At 41.7% G+C, this 26,133-nt stretch overlaps 2 protein-coding genes across 2 annotated transcripts; both read right to left on the bottom strand.

Moving 5' to 3' along the window:
* Positions 1-78: 78 nt before the first annotated feature.
* Positions 79-9,743, bottom strand: fam20a (FAM20A golgi associated secretory pathway pseudokinase). The gene is made up of 11 exons (XM_029527396.1): positions 8,810-9,743; positions 7,217-7,410; positions 6,766-6,816; positions 5,419-5,497; positions 4,982-5,074; positions 3,604-3,719; positions 2,943-3,123; positions 2,425-2,534; positions 2,266-2,347; positions 2,130-2,189; positions 79-1,996 (listed from the first exon to the last, which is right to left on the bottom strand). Exons 1-11 carry the CDS (start codon positions 9,178-9,180, stop codon positions 1,726-1,728), a joined length of 1,608 nt encoding a protein of 535 aa, XP_029383256.1. The 5' UTR covers positions 9,181-9,743; the 3' UTR covers positions 79-1,725.
* Positions 9,744-11,222: 1,479 nt separating this feature from the next.
* Positions 11,223-25,498, bottom strand: LOC115059736 (WD repeat-containing protein on Y chromosome). Its single transcript, XM_029527395.1, has 19 exons — positions 25,428-25,498; positions 23,973-24,219; positions 23,729-23,875; positions 23,298-23,420; positions 23,039-23,210; positions 22,908-22,954; positions 22,682-22,819; positions 22,384-22,572; positions 21,398-21,589; positions 20,817-21,269; positions 20,546-20,695; positions 18,386-18,570; positions 17,631-17,770; positions 16,772-16,920; positions 16,461-16,672; positions 14,971-15,110; positions 14,346-14,398; positions 14,056-14,179; positions 11,223-12,488 (listed from the first exon to the last, which is right to left on the bottom strand). The coding sequence occupies exons 1-18, from the start codon at positions 25,496-25,498 to the stop codon at positions 14,090-14,092; spliced, it is 2,898 nt and encodes a 965-aa protein (XP_029383255.1). The 3' UTR covers positions 11,223-12,488; positions 14,056-14,089.
* Positions 25,499-26,133: the final 635 nt, after the last annotated feature.

Raw genomic sequence — 26,133 nt, 5'->3', positions numbered from 1 at the left:
TTACCTAAACTCTATCTAATGTCAATTGGATTAAATGTGGGATTTGTTAGGAAGGCGAACCACAAAAGTTATTTTCATTATTCTGCAGATCATTAATTTATTAATTGTTTGCTCTAGTACATATCAGGTAAAAGTGGAAAAATTCATTGTTTTTCAGTGAAGTCTTGGAAAACCAAAAATCCACATCTTAAAGAGGGTTAGTAGAAAACAGAATATTGGCAAACTAATTGTTATTCAGGTGAACACCTGCTGATGCAGTATTATGTTCAAAAGGATGTAACCTGAAATGTGTCCACCAGGGGGAAACATAATCAAGGCTTCACCTCATACAAACCTGACAGTCATTGCTATTCGTTCCTGCAGAAAAATGTAGACAGACTGTTAAGAGTTTAATCTAAATCTACATTTTAATGAACAACTTGCAGAGTTATGAATTTAAACATGCTGGTTAGTGAGACACTTAAAATCTCTGGATTCTCATCATTTCAGCCAGATTTATGTTTCCATGCAGCAATATTTTCTAACAATGAACCAAAAATTTATCTAGATTTTTAACAATTGTTTTTAGCTTTCTTGCTTTAAAATATAGCTTGTAGTTATTTGGCATGTGGAGAAGTTCAGTCTGTTCCTTCCTTTCCTAATAGGCTGTCCTTAATTTTTCACCAGTTTTAAAAACATTTATTCCTGTTGCTAAGGTTTCAGAGCACTTTTTACGATAAGATTTATCAGCCTCCTTCTGCTGCTTGATGTCTGACTTTATTTGGCAAGCTTCACCAAATCTCAAGAACTCTTAAAAATATTTTGGGTTATTCATCTTGTTTCACATTCTGGATCGCTTCAGGACAAAGTACACACAGATGCAAAGTTCACAGCAACACACAACTCTCAGGTTTATAAAATATAGAACAGAAAAAATGGATGGGCTGATAATTATTTTAGCAGTTGGTCCTGGCACATAATTGTTTGTTGCGCTATGTTTGACATTTCTCTGTCTCAGCCTGTTTTAGTTGACAGCGGCCTCTTAAAGCTGTGTAAACACTGATGAGACAGAGAAGGATTACAAGTCTGGAAAATGGGGTGGAGTGAACTAAATAACTGTTTAATAGGTAGTACTTTCCTCACTCAGACACGCCAAGCTGCCCTTTTAATTGAAGGTGATAACTTTTCTTAAAAATGTGTGCTGTCATCACATAAAAGTTTATTTTCCAATTTTAACATCTCATGGACAACGCACTAATCGTTTTTTCCATAGTCATAATATTCACCAGATTAATTTTACGAACAACTGACAGCATGAACTTCTTTGCTGATGTTGAGGTGACAGACAGAGTCCACTGTGGCTCTATGTATGATTGAAATCATGTCTCATGTATAGATGTTGCTGCTTTGTTTTGACTTTCACAGACATTTTCCTTCTTTGCATCGTTGCTTGACAATTGTTGTGGTTCCTTAACTGCCTTTAATTTATATGTAGTAACTACCCTGACATGTGCGTGTGGTGGGGAGTTATGACCATTAGAGAAACAAAGGCAGATAGGGATGCATCTCCCTCTGCGAGAGGTTCAACATCTAAACCTCCCCAATGAGATTCCTCTGCATCTTCCATATATGGCTTGTTCCTTAAATCGAAGCCATGTGGGCTTTACTTGCTCAGAAGGTGAGCGGGCTTCAGCATAAAGTCTTGTGTGGTGCCAAGAGTAAGAAGGATGAGCCCAGCTTCCTCTGTTATCTGCTCTTTCTCCTGTCTGTGGCTGTCTGAGGTCTCGCTGTGGCTTTGACAAAGTCCTTGGTTATCACTTCATTCTCACCCAGCCTCCTGACACAGCGCTGGATGACTTTGAGGATCTTTTGTAACCGGCGGTCCAGCGCTAAGAGGTGAGGCTCTGTAAGGATCGGTTGTAAAGGGTCTCCTTCAAGAGACTCCCTCATCACATCGCTGAGCCTGAATCCTGGTTGGGCCAGGAGCTGGAGCCTCAGCAGGGTGGAGCGCTTTATCCTGAGGAGGGAAAGAATATTTATTATTATTCAATACAATTTTTAATTGTACAAAAACAACATTGAAACCTCTCAAATGTACCTCAACACACAAACAAAGCTGCTTCTGCTGCATTTGACCACATCTTACTTACATACAACACTGAGACAGTGGCGCGAGGATGGACAGCTCATCTTGAGAGTGCTTCCCAAACCTGAACACAGGATGTTATATCACATAAAGCATTATGTCAAAATTTAAAGCTGAACAGGATTGTTTTTTCTTCTCACCCTCTAGCATTGTCCAAGTGGAGGAGGAATCCTTCATCTCCAAACTTGGTAAAAATCTCATAGTGGTGTCGGTCCATGTTACCTGCAATAGATGGGCAAAAACCTTAATAATGTGGAAAGCCATAGATCGATAAATACTGTGGCAAAGTAGTAAAGTACCTATCAGGAAGTCGAAGATGGACATGTCTATGATGTTTAGGAGCCTGTTGCCAGAGTTATATGGATACATCTGCTTTATGGTGTCACAGTAAAAGGGATTCACTTCCCACCTTTAAAAACCAACAGATGAAGAAGAGACACAATTTATGGAAAATAAACAAACCTAAAAAAGAGGCCATCTTTGCTTCTTCATTGCTTGTTCATTGTTTCACTTTCTGTGAAACATTGAGTGGGAGTTCAGGACTAAACAATGACAGGTTGCTGATGATTGGTTTTAAAAACAGTGGATATTGTAGAAAACAATGAAAGGGGAGAAATGCAGAAAAAGGGTCAGCTTGAATCATATTTCCCATTTATTGGAAATCTGGTCTTTTATTTTGAGTATGCTAGCATTTATAATCTTGCTGAAGGCCACAAAATCCAGTAAAAGTTTGCACAGTCCTGCTTGTTACAGCAGACTTTATCAATCATAAGATAGAATGTCCTTCCTCTGATGTGCACGCTGGCTGTGGTCTTACTCTTCTCTCCCATTGAAAGTGTAGGATCGTATCCAGGGGTTGGGGATGGAGATGCGGGGAGCGATGCTGAGGCCGGGCAGGTAGGCAGACAGGGAGCCCTCCAGCAGGTCAGGGCCCCCACACACCGCATACTCGGTCTTACACACATACAGGCACTTGGCGAAGAAACACGTGTTGTTTGCTGTTTGTGGAACGGAGCAAAATAGTGGAACACAAAATGAGATTTCTGTTCACATAAAATGCCATGTTTTTGTTGTCCTGCTGGATGCCTTATCATCAGCAGGAAATACATCAGAACTGAACTAAGTGGCAGAGAAGCTGTGGTGTTTTGTTTTTTTTTTTGTTTGTTTTTTTTTTAAGCAGAGACTCGTTGCACATATTATATATCATGACAATGAATATGCTGCCTGCTGAACACATTCTACCTGTCAGCCGTGCCATGAACAAAAAACGCGTTTGTCTGTGATCACATCTATAAACCCAAAGAAGCAACACAAGCTAAGGCACATGTTAGCTTAGCTTAAAAACTAAAACAGCTAACTGGAGCTCTTTCCGAAATAAAAGGTGACGGACGGAGTGGCACTCATCTTCTTTGCTAGCTCTTGGACAGAATGTGTATTTGCCAAATAAACAAAAGAAAAGAGCTGAGTGGGTGCGTTACCTGGCGAGGTGAAGAAGACAGATCGGAGGTCCTCATTGTGGGTGACCAGGAGTACCTCTCTTGTGATATTTACCAACCGTCCTGCCACTGGTGGGACCCGCCGGAAGTCCAGGATCCTGTCAAACACAGTGATGCAGTTCAGAGTAACAGTTTTGGGGAAATAAAAATTGCAAATGGAAGCAAAAGTTTACAGTCACACAGTTCACATTTAGATAAATGCAGCTATCCGAAGGTGATGTCAGTCTTATCTCATCTCCCCAGAGCCCACTGTTTATTTTTGCTGATTTTTATCAATAAATGCCTTATTGGCAGTCTCTGCCAGCTGTGTAATTTGGCTGTCTTAGTACAAATACACTATCAAGAGCTCCTACCTCCCTCAGGGCCATATTTCAGTCATGTCTCACAAACAGTAATCAAACAACAATCAGCGTGTGAAGGTGAATTGCTGTTTTTCAAATTTCCGGCATTCCCCAATGGCTGATTGCGGGAAATAATGATAAGGGCTCCTGGCAAGCCACGTCAGCCACAACAGAGAGAGACGGCACACTGCTACATATTTAAAAACACACCTGCATGAAAATTAAAATAGGAGAGAGCAGGAATCGTGTGTCTTCTGTCTTGTGTGTGTCTAGTGACTGAAGCACGTTAATGATTCTTGCAAATAGACATTTAAGCAATGTGGCGATACTAAGTTTCAGTGGAGTGATGTGTCACTCTTGGTTTTTTTTTTCTGTCTTGTGCGGAGGAGTGATAACTTATGATTATGTGTGGCTTGTTAATAACACTGTCTGGCTCGAGTGACTATTTCAGAGTGAATCACCTCACCCAACTAATATACAATTACACAATGATGTACAGTGTGAGTCCACAGACTGCGGTTTGCACTGATCAGCTAGTTGAGAAGTCCTAGGTTGAGTAAATATGTAGTAATCTTTGCAGGCTGGGTGGTTTATTTGCTGGCACCAGGAAAAATATCCATATTTAAATTATGATAATAAATGTGAACAACAATTATTTATTAGCGCAAAGTATAGGTTTTGCAAGGTTTTGATAACTGGACTCATTAATTGTTAACATAATGGTGGCACTAAAAATCAGGAGAACCAATGTTGTTATAATTTATTGTGAGTCAGAACCTAGTTCCACAGCTGGTGAGACATTTTACACAAAACCACAATGTCAACCTCATGGTGTCGTGCTTAAATATGTACCAGAAGCTTAACTGGGACCAATAAAGTAACAGATGTGCAACAACACCCTAAATTACCTCCAAGCGCCACTACCATTGAAATTCACTGAGAGGACACTAAAAATACACTGAGTGTGACAGAGGTGACAGTAAAACAGGAAGAACAATGACATGATACTGAGGCTGCACCTGTCCAGGTGAAAGGCAGCGATCTCTGCATTGTGTCTTTGGAAGTCGATGAAGTAGAAGAAGTCCTCTGGCGTCTCATCATCCCTCTCCTGCCTGACACACACACACACACACACACAAACAAGATGTTTAGACGTACACAGTAATCAAGCTGTCAGTAATAACAGTCAATAGTATATAATCATCGCAACAAATGCTGCAATTTTATGAGATACTAGATAATTCAGACTGGCATAAATTAACAGAGGACATAATATATGTGCAATATAATGTAATCTAACAGTTAATAGGCACAATTCAGTGTATAAAATGATTCGCAGCATCTCATATTTTGTGCATTGGTGGCATAGAAACTTGTCGTGTTGTGCTTCATGAACGGCTCATTAATGGTGTGCGATGAAATACAGAGACACTTCAAAAGTAGACTCTGTCCTCACCTCATCGGTTTGAACATGGCCTTGGCAAAGTTACGCATTTTCAGAGCAAGCTTCAGGTGATGGCCACTGGGCTTCACCACTATAAAAGAGAGAAGAAACATTAGATGATGGGCAGACATTGAATTAAGTAACTTCACATACACGTTTCCTTTTCGCTGTGGAGAAACTTGCTGACGTCTACATTAACTTTGTGCTTGATAGTAGGAAACTTTACAAACTCGACAAAAGAAAGCACTGAGCATAGGGTCACTAGGTCATTATTTGGTTTTTGGCTTGGACCAATTCAATGTGCGGAATAATTTCTCGATCTGGCTGTTGATCTTGATAAAGTAATTGGTTGTTGGTTGCACAGCGTGCACTCTGGTCTCTCTGCTACCAGTGTTTGCCTCTCTCTGTCTGGCTATATATTATGTCACAGCAGCAGTCCAGACTGAACAAACACACACATACACACACACACCTCCTCCCGCTGTGCTCTGTGAAACTCCAGGGTGCTAATAGTCAACAAACATACTGGGTTTACAATCTCAGTTTTTTGTTTTGTTTTTTTAGTAATGAATCAAAGAAATGGACCCAAACTGCCTTGTGGCCACTAAGCACTGCTGCTCTTTGGTTCCTGAAATAATGAGCATCTCATGAAGGTTAAATTTAACCAGGAGGGGCATACTGTTTTGTTGTGTTTCTTCCAGCCAGTGAAAGACATTTGTGTGGTCAGCCATGCTGCAGAGCCAGACAGGACATAAACATGCACCCTGACTGGCTTCAAAGCCATACTGAGGGGTGAAGGGAAATATATAGATTTTAAAATATGACATTAAAATTTTCTGGGAAAATAGAAGAAATGCTTTATCCAATGTTAAACACCTAATCTAGTTGTCAGAACAAAATCTACCGAGAGTTACTTTTTCAGTAACTTCCATTGATCCAGCCATATATTTTGCAGCTTGACAGCATTGATGGTGGTTAGTGTGTAGGTTGAAGCCTGAAAATGCTGGTTTCCCTCAAACACAAACAAATGAATGCCTGTTTTTTTTTGTTTTTTTTTTGCCCCAGAGCAAGTGTCTTTATTCAGAAGGACAAATCTGAATTTTGGTGCCAAATGAAATACAAAATCCTCATTATCACAAAGGCAGCAGTGTGCTTGTGTCTGATGGTGCCACCATGCACAGCGAAAAAAGACAGAAACAAACAAAAACAACTTGAAAGAAACAAAGGGGCCAATCAGAACTCAAACACTCATGCTTGTTACACATTGTACACAAAATACAGAGTTACAGAACATGAGATATGACATAAAGAAACCTCAGAAGCCAAAGTCCCTGAAAATCTGTAGACACTCAACCATACCTTGGGTACAATCACATGATCCTTTCAGAGCCTTCTCGTCTTGAGTGTAATCTGTAAGACATTAGGGTTGTTCATTAATAATTTAACACATAATATTAAAATTTTAACATCAATATTTCATCACTGCTGATATGGATGGGCTCGCTGCCAGAATGTTAGCATCTCTGCCAGCCTTATCTTTCCAACATTGCATCAATTAAATCAGAAAACTGCTCAGCTGTTGTGTAGCACAAAAGGGAAATTGCTTTTCCACAGAGAACAGGAAGGTTTTAGTGCAAACAAAGTGTGCATGCAAAGTTTATTGTGAATCTTAAATGCTCAAAAACTACTAGGAAAAGCAAAATATTTCAAAGGAATTCAGTCTCCATTCTGAGTTGAGTAACAGCAATTCAGGTTCTCCTATTTTTTACAGACATACAGACGTTGCGAGCCCTGTTCATTCATCCCCCACCTGCGCTGACGACTGTCATGATCTCCATGTCCTTGAGCAGTTGTGGGATAGTGGGGTCATCACGGGAATATAGAGCATAGCGGTTTATTCCAAGGTGAAACTTCAGCCAGCTGGCGTTGGGGTCAAAGGTCACTTCATGTTCGGTCACAGTGATGTTGGAGATAGCTGCTGCTTCGCTGTAGAGTTTCATGTGCCTGGGGAGTCGGACATCGAGCAAAGGGAAGCTCTTAGAAACTGAATACACAAACAATACTCTATACGTCACGGCGCAAAGTACACTGAATAGGATTTCAGGATTTCAGGATTTCATAGGTTTGCAGCAGTTCGACATGGCAACAGAGACATTTACTGAATTTATTATGGCCACTCATCCTATAACTTGTTTCTCCCTGTAAATCAATTCCTATATATTTTTGTGACTTCTATTGTTCTTGAAGGCAGCTGTGCCATATTTTGAATTTCCACTGCCTCCTTTTCTCTGCTCTCCTCTTTGCTATACTTAACATTGGAGCAAGAATGATGTGAGAGCAAAAACAAATAAGTCTGTGGTAAGAGGGGCACCACATCACCAGAGTTGACCGCATGAGCGCCACGGTCATCTGCCAACCCAAACACACTCCATCACAGGCTGGATAACATATTGCGATAATGGAGCAAAGGGTTATAAATAGGAGTTAGCTCGCTGGCCATCCAACCAACTCCTCAGTCATCGAGTTGGAGAGACATATTGAAGTAACCAGGACAATGCACAAGTGCAGACCACAGACCACAGCAGAACAGAGGATTTAAAAAGCACAGAATATTTTCAATGTTTGCCAGGAAGGAGACAGACGTGTAAACAGGTTGACCAAGAAATTAACTTAAAAGATATTCCCTGTTTCATTATGCAAATAATAAAACTGGATCCAGCTCATTTGAGAAGCTGTCCCTAGGTGTGTTTGTTGCACTGTTGTTGCAAGATATTGCAAGTGTTAAGCAAGCCTTTGGGCCATTTATTGTTTCTGTGCACATTTCTACAGCAACAGAGAGAGTAGATCCATTGCTCATATTTCTTCTTATTTTCCACCATGGGAGCCCAAAATCTGTATCTGTCAGAGGGAATGCACTGAGTTGGGATCGACAGACAGCGTCACAAGCCAAGACAGCTACGGCTCCCACAGATTAAGATAAGCTTTAGCGGTTTTAAATCCTTGTTTACCTTAAAGAGAGTGCTTCAGTTGTAAGCTCAGTGTGACATGTTTGTGAGGGTTTCCTGTCACCAGCCTGCTCAGCACTGAACTTTTCATGATGCACAGAACTGCACACATCCTGCATGTGTGCATGTGGGTATACATACATTGTAAAGGACAAAGTGTGTTTATGTGCGTGGTTTTTGTGTATCTGTGGTGGGCTTGGCCCATGTGTCAATGACCCTGCCTCCCAACCACAGTCAAGCTTTCACAGTGGAATTTCTGAGCCAGAAAGAAAATACCCTTCTTTCACAACAAAGTGAAGTAATACAGATGTTGCTAAATAATTGGAACTCTGTACAAAATCAAATGTGTCTACATGTGATTCTCTTGGAAAACTTGAAAAAGGACACCAGAAACTGACCTTTCCCACCGTGACACCTTCCTTCTGTAGTACTCCATCAGCTGCTCTGCCTGCAGCAGCCTCTCCTCTGGACCCAGCACAGGAGTCTGGATGTTATACAGAGGGTGAGAAAATAACCTGTCCAGCTTTGAACCTCCATCCGTGGGGTCAGTTATAGCACCAACCAAGGGTGACTCAGAAGTCCAGTTGGAGAGCGGCGGGGTGGCAAGGCCCTCCTGCCCGGGGAGGGTGAGGTTGTTGGGACCACATAAGCAAAACTGTCTCGATCCTCGCCCCATGCTTCGCAGCTTTGGCAGGAGAATAAAGTAAAGGTCAGCAGTGAAGATGGCTGTGAGGGTCGTGGCTAAGAAGAGACGATCTCTCCTCATCATTGGACCCGAGGGAGGAAAGTGTAGAAAGAGAAGAGAAATAAAAACAGCAGGGAGACCAAAGGAAAGTCCTGACTATGTGCTGCTCCAGAGTGTGTGAGGCATCACTTCTAGGCTGCCTCCAGTCTCCCACACAGTCAGCCGGGCAGGCAGAGGCAAGAGGTAAGCAGTGGGAGGTTGGTCCAAGTCTTGTCTTTTCTATGTGTTTCAGTCTTTTCCTTCCAGCTTCACTTCTTCTCCTCCTCCTCCTCCCTTGGCAGCAGGCAAAGAAAGAGCCGAGCAGAGAGCAAGCATGTATTAGCAACAGTCACTGACAGTTTGGCTGCTTCCAGCGACCTGCTGCTCCGAGGACAAGCAAGCAAGAGAGCGAGAGCGCGTGTGTCAGAGGGAGTGTGTGTATGTCTGTGTATGTGTGCAATGTGGGTGTGTCTCTGCAGGTATCATCACAAACATCAGATGAAGGATTTGCAGGTTGAGAATGTGCGCACTCTGGGTTTAGATAACACACACGCTCTCCTTCCCTTTCTCTCTCTCTGTCACACACATTCACACACTCTTTGACGGTTAAAGCAGAAGTCCTTGGAAGCAGGAAGGGGTGGAGACTTTTCCTTATCACAGCAGATCTGAATGAAACCGCCTCCAGCTGGTGAATCCTCTCTGATGGAATACATGTGTGTTTGCAACCATAGAGCCAAGTTCAGTTTTCATTCACGTGCGTGTCTGTGTGTATGTCTACTGGCTGGCTTCCTCATAGCTTTCTGGCAGGCATTTTTGGTTTACAGGTGCTTGTGTGTTAACTCTGTGTAATGGTGTGACTTGCTTTCACAGCCCTCTTTCTTTTCCAAGAAGCCAAGCTGACATGATTTCCTTCTCTCTCTTTCAACTTCTCGTCTCTTCCTTTCTTTCTCCTCCTCCTTGAGTAAAAGTCCACTTTCTCTCCTCCTCCTCCCATCCCATGCTTCAGCTGGTTCCTGCTTCAAATTTTCTTTGCTCCTCTGTCAGTTTTGTAGCTCTCGGTCCTTCTCTTTTCCTTTCTCTGCCTTTTCGCCTCAGACCTCCAATCTGGCTCGCTCCAGGCAAATTTCCCAGCTGCTCTTTCCTTCCTGCTGCAGTTCCCACACATGTATTCTCTTGCTTTTTTCCTTGTCACGCTGATCTACAGGCACCAGTTGAGAAAAGGTAGTTCTGGGATAAACAAAAATAAATAAATAAATAAATGAAAAATATAAGCTCTTGCACAATTTCAAAAGAGAAAACATGCTGAGAAAAGTAACGCCTCCCTTTGTTCACAGGCAACCTTTTCTTTACTCTCCGCTTCTGATTATTGTGAAAACATACAATGTACTTCATAAATTATAGTTGCTGCTTCTTGCCTGCGTCTGCTCTAAAAGCCCTAAGCAGCTTTATTGGAGGCAATGAGGAACTCACAGGGCATTTCCCAGCCTGCATCTGTGCTGTTGTTCCTGTGGTATTTTGGAACATCTGTCGTCTGTTTGGGTGCATGCGTGTGTGTGTGTGTGTTTGTGTCTGCATTGAACTCTGAGAAAATTACGCGTTCATGTCTGGGAGTAGCTCTCCAGGGTGTTTTACCCTTTCTGAAGAGAAAACAGGCTGAAAAAAGCCATTGCTGATGTTGAAAATTAGTGAAAGGATGCCTTAACCTGACGTTTAACTACATTGTAGAGGAGCCTCTATTTTGCTGACACACACACACACAGATGCACACTACACACATCTCCTGCAAAACCCCAGCTACAAAAACACAAAAAGTTATTGTTGTTCTTTTGAACATGAAGGCTCCATAAAACAAATCTGCCTTTAGACAAGCAGAGGTCACATTTTTCACAACTGAATGAGCTTTCCATTTTAGGCTTCTCTCTGTGGCCCATGGTTTTTTGAAACTTCACTTTCAAAGTGACTTTTCAGCCAAAAAAAAAATCCCACAACTAAATCTCCTGCTGTAGTCCTGCAGGGATAAAAAACAGAGTAACGCTGAAGTATGTGTATCATTTAGTTTTTATTGCACTTCACAATAAGACTCCACTTTTGGCTGAAAATGGGATCACTCAAGATCAAATCATCTGTGCTCATCAGCAGACAGAGGATATCTCTGGGAAAATAAAATATTTTGTGGAGATAACATTGCTGTGTTATCTTACAAGTGCCCATTGGGGGTAAAAGTGCAGCTGTGATGACTTACCTTGTTTTTCCCAGCTGAATCTATCTGTATTTATCCCTGAGAAGCAAACTTGAGAGATGGCACCGTGCTCACTTCCTCCCTTAGTAAAACATCCAGACCAGTGCTGAAAATAACCCGTTTTTAGGGGACAAGCTGGCAAGAACATGCAAAAAGGTTTCAGAATCGAATATGGGAAGAAAACAAAAATAGGGCTTGTGAGTCTTGTGTCGTCAATTTGTGCAATTCAGCTGAGCTGTGATGTTAAGTACAATGTGGATGGTGTTGAGATAAGTGGGTAAAATGGCTCAGATGTCAGTCTGTCTCCACATTTGTCTGCATGACCGAAAAGTCTCAAATATCAGGAAATTTGAAGCTGCTATTGTACAAATGCAAAGGGAGGATGTTGAGCAAAAAAAGATTTTAAAGCCGACGCCAGTCTATGGCTTTTTTGTAGCGTCAGACAATAGATATTACTCATGTCTGCAAATAAGATATCAAGCGACAGCCAGCATCCACTTAACTTAGTGTAACCTGGATAGCTTAGCATCAACTCTTAAAGAAGTAGTCTTGGAGAATTCACCTATGCCATACCATTTTCACCATTTGTTTGGCTATATCAGAGCAAAGACTGAAAGAAGTCGCTCCTCACATAATCCAATGTTAAATCACAACTTCTTTATACACTTTGTGTTTTGTAGATATTAGACATAATATGTGTTACTAACTACATTTCAGAAATGTTCATTCAAGCTAATTATTTCCCTCTGTTTCCAGCTAACTGACTGCTGGCTGAATCTAATATTCAGGTACGAGCCTTTTGAGCCAGAGGTGGGCGAAGCATAAAGAGATGTGAGTGCAGTTGGAACAAAGCAGAATAACAAAAGGTGAGAAATGATAGAGAGCATGTAGCACAGAAAAGGTTGCAGAGAACGGTATTTATTTCACAGACTCAGACACAATTTACACTTTCAAACCAACTTCATAAATTGAGAGAAAAAGGGGAAAACAGGATTCGTGTCTGACTATAGAACTATATCGCTCACTTTTCCATCCAGATGCTGTGCACCGAGCTTCATGTTGCCAGTCCAACGCCACAACTGGAGGATTATGGGTAAGTCTGTATTGGAGCGATCTCCGTGGGGGGAAAAAAAAAACAGACTTTTTAGCTACAAGTTCAGAAAACAATTTGGAGAACTACATAGCAGAGTTTAAGAGCAGTATCATCAAGGCATTTCTCACACTCTTCCCCAAGAAAAGATCTGAAGCTCCAAGACGAATCGATGGAAGTCCATTTTACTTCCTCTCTGACCTCTCAGTGGTCAGTCCACATGAATTAGCAGCTACAGAAAAAGCCTCTTCCATGTCTAAGCCACAAATGCACAGTGTGGCAGCACAGCACGCAATATGAATGGGAAAAGTTACAGTCAGAAGAAGGATAAAGAGAAAAGATGAATAAAATCAGGGAGAGGTCAGGAGAAAAGTGCTGTCTACGCTGACATGAAACAAAGGAATTGGGAAAGACGTGCACACTGGAATGGAGGAAATCAGGTTTTTCCCACTCGATGTATCTGAAATAGGATGACAGCCGTTGCCTCTTCCTTCTATTATTCCTCTTTCATTGTCCCTTTAATCACTGACTCAGATTCCTCCAGAACTGATCAAGCCTTTCTTTGACACGTGCTGACCAGTATTGTCATGGTGACTGAAAACCGAAAGTACCACAGATGTCAACAAATTCTCCTCCTGCAGAAGATTTACTCAATACACTGAAAATAACACTGTATAGAGAACATCAGCAAAGCAAATGACTTCATGAAATATAGTTGACTGTTTTTTCAGGAGAATGAGTCGTTACAGCAGCAGAAAGCTGAGCAGTCCTGACCCTGGGAACTGTGTTACTCCCTCCAAATACCTACATTTTGTTGCATTCAGTTGCAACATCTTTATTTCTAGTAGAAACGCTCTTTTAAAGGGTCCTATTTTTCACACTTTCCCAGTGTTTTGTTTGAGCCATATATATATATATATAATCCATTAGGATAAGGATAAAGTACACTCATGGTTTTAGGAATCAAAAAGCTTTCCATCTTTTCTTCAGGAACTCAGGAACAAGTGAGATCAGGCTGTTTTGTGTCAGTCAGCCTACGAGGAGACAGGCTGAGCCAGGCCAACCACAGGTAACAGGCCACTTCTGTAGCTCGGCAAATGGTGATTTGCAGTCAGTGCTGATATGAGCTCTCTGATTGGATCTGTGGTGGTACTCTGCAGCAGAGTTTCAGGCCCTATTCCCGTTTAAAAACATGCTTTAAGTGAGCAGCAGCTACGGCGACAGAGCCACTGAGCAGTTTATCTCCTTTTCAGCACTCTGGCCTCTTAACTTTTAAGACAGTTTTTGAATACAGGGTGTTCCATTTCTCTCTGCATTAGTTGTTTTGATACTTTTACAGCAGTTATGTAAGATCAAGGCTTGCTTTAAAAAAAAAAAAATAGAAATAACTTTGTTGTTTCTCCAAAAAATTGATTTGTGTACCTGGACATTTTTTGGCATAAACAGAGAAGCACAGTGAAAAAGAATTATTAGATAAACTATTTGGTGTAATTGTCACTAGGCAGCAACAAAACAGAAAAATAAGGGATCCATCGAAGCAACATGAGGAGAATAATAAACGGTAGGATTTAGTAAACACTTTAAAACTCACCTGCAGAGCCAGTCTGATGAGGCAAACTGACCAATCAACAGTGATTGCTGTGTTGACTGTCATCAAACTGGCGTCTCCTCTCGCAACATGGAGCTGCCGTCTGGCAAGGATCCTCACACAGACACTGACACGCATAGATGCACAGATGACAGTTGGAAGGATGGGCCTGCATGGAGGGATGGAGGCATTTGAGGCATTTGATATGAGGACGGAAAATGAGTACTGTATGCAAATGACTTCAGCGTCCACTGAGTTTGCACTCAACAGCTGGTTGTGCGTTTGCAGGTTACCATGGCCTGCTGAGGTTGCTCCTGGTCATTCTCTAGTGGGCTGGTGGCTGAAGCTAAAGTGGATGACAGGAGACACCATAAAGTAAATTGGTGTGTGTCTGCCCGGGTGTGGTTGCAGAGAAAGCACAGTTAATCGCTGATTTTGGCAATTTCTGAGTAACAGGCAGTGAAAGGAAAGTGTAGGAAATGTCTTGCAGATACACATACACACAACCATGCACACACAAACCTTGAGCATTTGTGCACTTCTAAAAATCTGGCCTGCATCTCTGGAGCAGAACATTGCCCAAATGTTCCCAAGCTGAGCTCCAGACTTCAGAGGAGGAGAATGTGAAGAATGCTCTGACTCTTCTCTTCATAATGTGGTGAAATTGGACGTGATTGAATCAGAGTATCAAGTTTAATTGGCTTGGAAGGCCGTCCTGACCTGTGTGTTAAACCCATTTTTGTGGATATCTGAATCAGCAGCAGCATACACACGTTGACCTGGTGGTAATTACTTGAAGGGACATTCTTAGTAAGAAGCCAAATGGGTGTGGAGCTGGCCTGGGTCAGGGAGAGGCTATCCTTGTGTTTGTGAGTGTGTGTGAGTGTGTGTTAACACCTGTTTACACAAAGTGGTTACCTTTAGATCTGCATTCTTCCTGTGACGTTTGACTGCTGCTTTGGTCCAGTGCTTTACCTTTGACCTTGTTGGGTCCCACTCTAACACTTTCAGTCCTTGCCTCCTCATCACTACCTTCCCTCAGGTTGTTCTGGCTCTCCCTGTGGATGTAAGAGTCAAACGGTATGACCCTTTGCTGAAGGGAATCCAATTGTGCTTACACAAAACTGTTTATTTTAGATAAAGCTATCCTGGTTCGGCTCACGTCGACTCACATAATGGTAACAGGAGTGTGGTAGCATCGCTATAAAAACCTGATGCTTCATGAAACAACTTATGTCAGATGGCCATATAAGTAATAGAGAGACCCCAATGTTGGCCAAACTTCTTTGAAAGCCAAAGTGAGCATTTAGTTCATATTAATTCCCTGTTTCACTTCATAACTGCTGTAGCTGTAGTTTCAATAATCTATATACACTGTTGTGGGGAAAGGCCGCCCCCCCCCAACGTCATCTGTCTGTTGTTGTAAAGATGTTAAAGCCTGATTGGTTACGACACCTTTTTCCACATGAGCCTAAACGCCTCAAACCAGAGAGAGCACAGAAAAAATACAGATAGATCTCTCAATCAAAAAAAAAAAACCTAACCAAACAGATGAGAAGACAATGAGAGGAGCAAAAAGAGGAAACGCTCATGCGAGCTGTAAAACTGACTTACACACACAGACACACTAAATCACCATAACCAATCATTTAAATTTCATTTCAATCATCCATGTGGTACGTCTTCATTTACAGACCACAAGAAGCCATCAGCATTGTGCTTTGACAAGACCTAAACCATAATGTTACATGATGTAATAATTTGGCTCTTTAGATTTTCACTCTGTGTGTTCTAACTCTTTCACTTTCCTATCCTCCCAAATTAAACTACTTTGGACTGTCCCATGTTACCTAACGTGTGACAGAAATACATAGTCAAGCACACACTAAAGGTCCAAACTAAGCAAGAGTTTATGATTTTTAACCAAACTGAGGTTTCTGTTAAAAATGGCTGAAGAAGTTACTTTTGAAGGAAGCTCTCAACCGTGATGCATTTCTCAACACAACATTCTCTATGTTGGCAACGCTACTTGTTTGGACTCGTCCTCTACCTGATACCAGCAGCTGGGGTACATCACAGAGAATCTACAAGAGCTGGCATAACTGAATGATCAAATCCCCAGAAAGAATGCCATGTTTACACACATCACCCTCAAAATATGGACTGTGTAACTGAATACGCTTCACAGCAACATGGGGTTGATGACAGGGAGTCATTCTGCTACCTTCAGGGTACATTCAGTAGTCTGCTCAAAAAAAAAAAAAAAAGAAAAAAGAAGTGATTATTGTGAGGCTGGATTTTCTTCCCCTTTTGAGTGATTTTGCCTCATTTATTTAAAAAGAATTTTAATGTACTCTATAAATAACATTCATTGTTCCTGTAATTTTATACACACTAGTAAAACCCACCTCTGGTATGCAGCTGCATCAGCGATATTCCACACCACCTCCTGTCCAAAAGTGCCCACACGATCTCCATCCTTTGTCCACAGTGCAGCAGAAGTGTCAGCTGAAGCTGTGAGGATGAACAGTCTGTCAGCCGCCTCAAGGACTTCCACACTTACCAGCCCTGCCTGATGTGCCTTCCAGCACTGCAGCAGGGTCGGCCCTTCACAAACTGACTGTGTAGAAAGAGAATTGCTGAAGTACATGGGGGCACACAGTGCACAGTTTTTGTTTTTTTTTTTGTTGTTGTTGTTCTTTTCTTGACACTGGCTCACTTTGTGTTGGATGTCCAGTGCATAGTGAGAGATGTCCCAGATCTGGAGCCAGCCTGTTGTATCTCCAGAGACCAGGAAGGTGTTTTCAGACTGATCTGAGCTCAGGCTCAGCACACGCACACCTGGCTGCTCTGGGGCATAAAACTGACCTGGGATAAGGAGAAGAATTGGGCTATGAACTTTACCAAACAGAAGCAAATTCAAGGAGAATTTTTTGTTTTAGTAACAGGCTTTTGTGTGTTTTTATAAGATGTAGACTGTCCAAAGGGAGTACAGTTGTGTGCAAGTGAATCTGTTTCTATTCAGATTCTGTGCCAATTTCAAGAGTGCTGTTTTTAACTTGAAATGACAAATGTGCTTTTGAGACTAATTGTTGCCCGATAATATTTTCTGTTATGTCACCCATCTCCCTGTTATGTCGTGACCTCCAATTCCTCTCTGCTAGAAGAATGTACGGACACATACGCAGACCGATGCATAGATGCACACTAGATAATGCACACACACTCACCCTTGCACATTCATACACATTTGCAGTGGTCACAGTGCATGAATCCTACACCACAGATGGGATTTGGAAAGAGGCATAGTTGTGGGCTGCCATTCCTGGCAGCCCACAACTATGCCCAAGTCAATGCTTCAGCCTAACTGTCACTGCTCTGGCTGTGTAAATCCATCTTATTGGAGGATCCTTAAGCATGATGGCTGCTTTTCAACTGTTTGTAACGTTTAGTGCCTTTACCTCCCTGAACTGCCAGAAATCTGTGTCAACTTTATGTACTTTTCATTTAATATTAAATTAGGAGGAAAGACCTGACATCAGTCCTACTTGTAACTTTTAGATTAATATCTCTTTCACCATAAGTGTAGGTTGGTCCGGTGATACTCCAAAAGGACAGACTTCCAGCCTGTGATGACACCAGGACACCACCGTTTCTCAGCTTCCTGTTGCCAGCTCGATGCTGCAGGAACAACAGACCATCCACCGGGGGCAGAACCCTGGAATCACACAAAACAGAGAAGAATAAAGTACAGGATCCAGTTCTGCAGACCCTCCGACCCTGTTCTTAAATTTCAGTGATGCCTGAAATTAGACTTTACTTTTCAGATTGACATTATAATTAGTCATCACAATCACTAACATTAAGGTCATATTATTATAATTATAAAATACATGCATGCAGGTGAAATAAAGCAATTTAATGACATCACCTTGGGATTTTAAATAAATTCCATTCTGTATTCAACACAGTTTTCTGACATTTAATGGTGATCAAATAACTAGAAAAATATCTGAGGATTAATCTGAAATGAATGTCGCCGGTAACCCCTGCCAGAGATAAGTCTTCATAGTGTCTGCTTGACATTTTTGTAGAGTAATTTAAGAAGAGATGCATGTCTTTCCATTTATTCTGGAATTTCTCATTAGAAATGAGGCCCATTAAACATATAAACAACACATATGAACAAATAAGGAAAGAAAGCCAGTTTGATCATCTTCTCATTGGTGGTGACAATGTGACAAGTGGTGAATGAGGATGAGAGTTATATTGACACAATAACACACCAGTACTGGTTTAAGCAATACAATGATGCATGTTGGCGTCCTCTTACTGTGTTTCCTTCCTCCTCTGAAGGTGGAGTAGAGGTCCCTGTGTTTCCAGCCTCCAGATGATGACCTCTCCATCATGGCTTGCTGTGGCAACGGCCCCCAGAGCAGGACACTGACACACGGCCAGGATGTCTGCCTTATGGACGCCGCTGGATTTCCATGACATGTCTGCTCTCACATACAAATCCTACAGGGATGTTCATGCGCAATATTTAGGCTCTTTTGTGCTGACACAAGAAATGTTTTTCCAAAAAAACCCAGACCATATTGTCTGTAGTTTGTGTGTGTGTGTGTGTGTGTGTGTGTACGGGCATTGTTGGTTTTGACAGAAACCTTTTTGTACATCACTTCCCATTTTGGGACAGTTTTTGAACATGTAATTGTTTGTGGTAAAAGCTATTATTGTATTTCCATCTCTGGTTTCCTGATTTTGTTTATACCTCTGTGCTGTGGTCAGCGCTTTAAACACTGACTTTCTGAAGTTTAGCATAGCAGACATCAAAGAAATACTGTTTCAGGTATTTTGCAGAAAACTCATCACTTTGATCACGCCAGGACGATGTGTCAATATATCTTTGACTTATGTAACTGACATTAGGCCATTGGCTTCCAAAAATCTGGCTGTATTGATGCAGGGGGCTTTACAGAGGGAAAAATTATAACTATGGAACAGCATCAAGAATTCAGTGTAAAAGCACAAATGCTGAATGTTAGTTTTAAAGAGATGAATGTAACCACAGAGCAGATGAGAGTTAAAGGTTGACAGGTAAAATGTAAAACAGGAATATGAGGTGTAAAATGTGCACGTCTGCACAACCAGACTTTTGTCTCACATTGCAGTTCATTCTGGTGTTTGTACTGGCGCCTACAGTAACACTGGCAGTACTTTGTCTTTATTTCTTATGGCCTGTCTATAAATGTGTCGGTGGATGTGGGTATATATTGATGCCCGGCAAAAATGGAATCACAATTGAAAAAAATAAATAAATAAATAAACATACAAATTATGATTTAAAGACAGAATGATTGGCTTATATTGGATAGGCTTTGTGGTACTATGTCAGGAAATATTTTTTGAGGCTAATTTGGGGCAAAGTGTTTAGAGTCTGTATCAGATTAGTCCCCATGGCAACAGATATTTGTGTGGGACTTATCCCGCATTCAACATCTGGGGAAAAAGTTGTGGCTAAGCAAAACTTACGTCTACAGCAATGTATGGGTGTCCAATTTGTGTTCGTTTACTTTCCTCAACATTTTGTTATTCGCCAGTTGTGAACCTGTCAGTCAAACACTTCTGTGAACTATTTAATGCTGTTATTTGTGTCAACACTCACAGCAGTTACACAATATTTAGTCTATTTTTCCAATAGCTGCAACTGACAGACACATGACAAATTACATCCTGTTCGGCAGAGCATTTTCCACTGAATAGATCCACCAGACTTTTGCACAAAAATGGAAGAATTTCTAGCACTTTTTTTTTTTTAAATTCAGTTGTCCAAATTATACTGGATATTATCAAAACTCCCTCAGATTTGATATATATAGATTCTAACTGCAAGTAATAGTGTGGAGCAGTGTGTTTCAGAGCTGCTCCATAACACACAGTCCTGCTGAAAGTTTTATGCTGTTCTACTAAGCTGATTGTGGTCAGATCCCAAAAAAATGCAGCAATGCACCAAAAGATGGAGGCCAGATATCTGACATCTTGCCCACACACACACACACACACACACACACATACACGCAAGTAGGGAGGTAAATGGGCTTTACAAATGTTTTACTCGGAGGGAAATGCATGAAGCACATTAATTACATGTGCAGCATATAGATAATGTTTTTTTGTTCTGTAATGTATGTGTTTCAATTCAGGACAACATTTAAGATAAGACTGAATATCTCGTTCACGCTTCTGCAGATATGAACTTAAAGTAAAGGTGTTGTTGGGAGTGCTCATATGTTCAATAGAACACACTTTTTACCGCACCAAACTCCATCTATCAGAGATGCTTTCTGTAGTGAAAAAGGTTTGAAACTTTAAAACAGGAAGTGCAGTGAAATTCTGCTTCTCAGTCCAGTGTTAAGTTAGCAAATTAAGAAAATGACATTCATTGTGAAACTACTGTTGTGGATTATCAATTTAAAACACTTTTGTTTTTTACCTTGGCTGCTGCAATGTCATACTGAATGATCCGCTGGCTCCATCCCACTGCCAGCAGCTTGTTGTCATGGAGACAGGTCAAACTGGTGACTTCAGAGTTGGTGACAGGCTCCAGTTTGTGCAGGTTAAGGCCATTCAGTAAATTCCACACCTGCTTGCAGTGATCAGCGAGAGACACGGCTCATTATTAAACTTTGTTTTAAACGTCTCATCCATTTGAGATACAAAAGCGTTCAACTGTAGCGAAGGTGAGAAAAGATGTGGTCTCAAACCTTAATGGTACCATTGCGAGCACCTGTGATCAATCTCTTGTGGGAGGAATCTAGCTCCAGGCAGATGAGTTCATCTTCTCCATGAGCATTTAAGATCTGAAGCCGCCTCCGACCTGTCTCTACGTCCCACAGAGACACAGATGAATTGACGTGTCCTGTCACCACCTGTCTCAGAGTGGGGTTGTACAGAGCACAGGAGAGGGCCTGACCATATTGGATTTCTGCCGTCAACCCCCCGCCCCCTCCTCTCCTCATTTCAGACAGATTGAGAAGCGCAAGGTAATCTTTGCATCCCACAACTAAATGAGGCTGAGTTTCTTCAGGAAGAGGAGGGCCCACAAGCAGGAAAGGGAAGTTGCCATGTTCTACGATTCGGCCTGGCTGCAGGCATGGGAACTGCAGGTGGACAGTTTTGAGACAGCGATGAGTGGAAATATCCCAAACTCTCAGCTCCTGAGAGAAGAGCAAGTATGAGACCGTTCACTATTAAACACGCAGACATTGTCGCGGTAATTCAGCACGGCACACACCTATTGTGTGGACAGTTTAGTGCCTTCTAAAGCTCATCTTTAATAACTCACAGCATCCCTGGAGTAGCTGAGGATCTGCCCGACAGGTTGGTAGATTGCAACATCTAATATTGTGGCACGGTGACCCAGCAGTGTAGCCACAGGATGTGTGGTCACAAATCGAGTCCACAGCCTCACTGATCGGTCACAGCCACCTGTGACCATCAACTGCAGAGATCCATTGTAATCAAAACACTTGGCTCCCTAAATAGGAGTGGAAAAAAACAACATTCATAAGTAAAAAGAGACGGGTGTGTACATGAACTGGTGTTTACTGTAATGTTTCTGTATTTTGGAAAGTAAAGAATTGCAACTTCTCCTGACACAAGTTAAGGCAGCTGGTCTCATTACTTTGGAGCACTGAGGATTTTTAAAAGTTGTCTTTATTGTTCAAATGTGGAGACAGTTAATTTGAGTTTATAAGTTACAGTTTGTGTAAAAAAAAAAAAAAAAAACATTATACATAACAGGAAACGCAACCACCCACTTTAATAATGTCTTGTGTAACAGCATAACTATTTTTCTCCACAGTGGGTGACACTGTCTGCCCCTGTATGCTGGATGGGTGCAAACTTTATAAATGAGTAACTTGACTTAGACTTCATATTTGTTCTTCCTGATAAAATAGTTTTTGGGTAATTCAGTGAACAAGTTATGTAATAAAGCATATATGGTTTCCAAACTGTTTTTCTAGACTGATTTTCAAACCATGACTCGCCCAGGTAAGTCAGTGTTACCCAGATCAGAGTGCTGTGACCAACTCATGACCTGGAATCACCTTGAAGGCAGCAAGTTCTGGTATAACACAACCTCCTTTTTTACATTTTATCTTTCCCTACTATTTGTAAAATAAGCTCTAAAACTCACTATATATATATATATATATATATATAAACACACTCACTTAGCGACTCTAAGCAATGATTCATTGTGAAAGAACACATAATAGGCTCAATCCCCCTTCTGATCAAACATGTCGACCTTTTGATTTACATTACCTGATTAATTTTCCAAATGTGCGGCTCCCGCTTTAGTCTCACATTCAAAAAGACCACAGAGGTTGTGTCACTTTCTGACGATGTCATGATGACACTGGTACTGGGCTCAAACATCACTCTGTTGATTGGATCCTGATGGACGTTGGGGATGTGACGGTAGGAGACCGTTTTGCTGTGTTCACCGAGATCCTGTTGTCAAGATATGTAAGAAATGCTGTTTTTACATTTTGAGCGCTATCAAGGAATGATTATCAGTCATAACATATAGATAACAGAAAAAGAAATTGGTCAAGCTTACTGGAAAAAAGACCCTGTGTGGGCCGTTCTGTTTCTTGTAGGGATTCTTAAAAAAACCTTTTGAAGGGTTCAAGAACCACATTAGGTGGACTCCTCCCTTTTCATCCCCTATCAACAGCAGAGGTGAGTCCTCTGGACACTTGGAGGAACAACAATAAAACAAGTCAAAAATTCTTTTGCTTTCAGAGTGAATTAATTCAAGAGGCCAAAAAACACAGTTGTTGTACCTGGACATCATGCCAGTAGCAGAGAGCAGTGGGGACACTCCGGAGCCCTTGGAGTGATGATGAGACAACTAGTTAGTGTCTGATTAATGTGATTTTTCTGTAACAGTTTGGTTTGTGTTGATTAAGTGTACCAAATAGGTGGACATCCTCAAATACACTGGCTGTGGAGACATTGACAAAGTGCAGGTCCCTGCAGTCGGTGGCTATGGCAACCATGTGGACATTATCCATGTACACAGCATCAGTGGTCCAGCCTCTGAACCTCCTGGTGTGGGCCACTTCCTCTGTTGGGTCTCCGGCCAGCTGCACAGCAAATGTAAAAGAGAAGGAAAAGTGTGGGTGCACTGTGCTTCTGCGTGGGTGTGAAAGCAGAGCCATGATGTCACTCACCCCAATAGTGCTGAGGATGTGGAGGCTGCTGCTCCAGACGGAGACCTGACCGCCTTTACTGACACTCACATAGCGGAGTGGAGGAGGATGGAAAACAGCGACCACACGGACTGTTGGTTCGCGCTGCATTTGAGTAAACACAATAAAAAATGTTAATGGAGGAAATATGCAAATATGAATAAGAGACACTTGTGAGAGATTTGACTGACTTAACTGAGCTGGACTAAATTAAGACTAAATTACAATGAGAAAACAACACTTCATCATGTAAATAACCTCCTCCCTGAAGGAAGATGTTTTGACCTGTCCCACTGTCTGAAAAAAAATAAGCTTTCTCATGGTTGACGATCCATGTCATTCGAAGGAATAGCTCATCCGCCATTTAACTGTTACATGGGTGATTCCTTCATTCAGCATGAGTTGTAAATGACCTTATTGTGAGAGCAGTGTCTGATCTGAGGCTGGGAGTCCAGTAAAGCAGCTGTGGGGATGGAGGCCTGCTCCCTTTCAGTGTACTCCAGGACCAGGTAGGAACACAACTGCTGCCACGTCACCTGTCCTGTGCAGGTGATATCTACCTGAAAACAATAAAGTTTGAAAACATGTTAGACATGCTGCTTGTGTGCTGTCCTGTCATTTACTTGGCCATACCGTCATTCATTCATTTCTAAATACCTCATTGAAAAATCTCTCAACCCATGTGTACTCAACATCTGGACCAATCACCGATCTCAATACTTCCTTAAACTCCTCTAAGTTCATTGCAGGCTCCTCATTCCCTCCTCTGCTCTTTCCACTCCCTCCCCCTGGACTGCCTTTGTGTATCTGTAGTGCCGCTCTTGGAGAGGTAAATGCATTTCTCAGGAGCTGCAGGTGCTCAGGGCTCAATTTCTCTGCAGGGCTGACTCCACCGGCCAGATCACTGCAGAGGAGAGCACAGCCACAATCAGGTAAAGGACAGCGATAGTTGGTGCAGATGTGCAGAAGTTGTGCTGCTATAAAAAAGGTTTAGTCAAGTCGGGAGCTATTTTTAGTTTTGTGATTTCATTCACTCCATGCACTCCTCAGATGGATTGGGTGTATTGCGCTGGTGTACTGTATCAAAATATGTAATATGAGGAAAAACCAAAGACAATATAGTTTCTCTATGGAAAACTAAAATCAGTCAGTGACACTTTGGTGTATTCACAACACTTATTTTCATCTTGGTCAGTGAACTGCGGCTGTTTATTCATTTATCTCATCTTCTCTAGTCCGTCCTCCACTGAGAAGCTTGCTACAGAATAAAGACAGTGCTCCCAAGTGGCAGTATTGGGTCAACACACTACTGACACTACTAGCACTCAAAATCAGTGACACCTGACACATTATTCCCTTTAACACTCAGTAAGTAGTGGGATTGAATGGTGGTTCTCAATTTGTGTGCTTGAGGAAGGCTCCAAATGAAGAATAAGTGGAGGAACACGTTTGGCGGTGTGTGTGTGTGGTGGTGGAGGGGTGTTCAGCTCCTGTGTGGCCCTGTTGCTCGGGGATACTACAGACTTACAAACAATAAGCCACATGTGTCAGCATTGTGAGCTCTTTTCCCAGAAACATCAGGACATGCATGAGCGGCCCTTTACCTCATACACATCAATCAGTGGAGCCATAAAATAATTCAGTCATAAATGTGCGGTAGGTTGGTGAAAAGTGGGGTTTAAAAAGCTGATGTATATGAAAGAGGCTGTGGTGAAGCTGTGTGGAGAGGATGGATGGAGGCATTCTATTCATTGCTGAGGACTTCCAAATGTAACTGATTTAGAAATCAATGGGATGGCTTTAGATATAAGACTTGAAATAATAAGTTATTTTATTAGATTATTCACACGGATGAATAGTTAAAAATAACTGAATTTATTTATTTAGCAGGATTATTACATTTCTTTTGACTCTAAAGTATGGGATTCACTATGAAATACTGATGACGAGCTAAGACAGTAGCACATCTTAATGTTGTAGCAGCTGTTAAATAGATGTGTGCTCTGCATTGTACATGCTAAATACATAAGAAACGATCCTTTGTATGCAGTGACAGATTATACAAAGTTTTCACATTTATTAAGATGAAATCATTAAAAATAGACAACTCACCAAAACCTGCTGTGTGGCACCTCTGTCTCATAAGGCACCCATGGATTTTTGTTGCTTCTTGTGGTATACATATCAATAACTTCAGCTTCACTGCCTCAATCGGGTGTTAAATCCATCAAAATCCAGCTATTGTTCCATATTTCTCAGGTGAATTTTTAATTCACATTTGGTCCAGAGTCCATTTTTAATGTTCTTTAGCTCCGTAGCCCATTGACAAACAAAGATGCAGCAGACACAAGTTCTCCTTAAAAGCGTTCCAGCCAGTCTGAGATCATCACGGTGAGTCAAAGCATCCAGTCTTTGTTTCCACCCCTCACTCTTGTCATGCAAACCAAAGTTACTCAAACAAAACTTCTTCCATCCAGACAGAAAAGGAAGGTCCACCTCCACAGATCAGTTCACCATCCAGTGTGACCATCCAGAAAAAGTAAAGCTGTCAACATATCACTGAAAAGAAGACAATGGAGAGATGGGAATTTCCAAAATAACTGCAAGTCTGCTGTGTGTAACAGAGCGACAAACCCCACGGACAAGCCCCCAGTAGGTTAATCATTTAAAGAAGCAAAGTTAGCCCGGACCCAGGAGTGTTAAGCCTCTGCACAAGGGCAGGTCAGCTCTGACATACTGAGGACTGTGTGAAAATTCAGTAAGAAGTTATCCCACATCACTGAGCATTCAATTCAAAAAGAGCGGGGCAAAGAAGTGA

The sequence above is a fragment of the Echeneis naucrates genome, chromosome 19 (assembly GCF_900963305.1).
Source record: "Echeneis naucrates chromosome 19, fEcheNa1.1, whole genome shotgun sequence".
Lineage (NCBI taxonomy): Eukaryota > Metazoa > Chordata > Actinopteri > Carangiformes > Echeneidae > Echeneis > Echeneis naucrates.
This window is presented reverse-complemented; position numbering and strand designations above follow the sequence as displayed.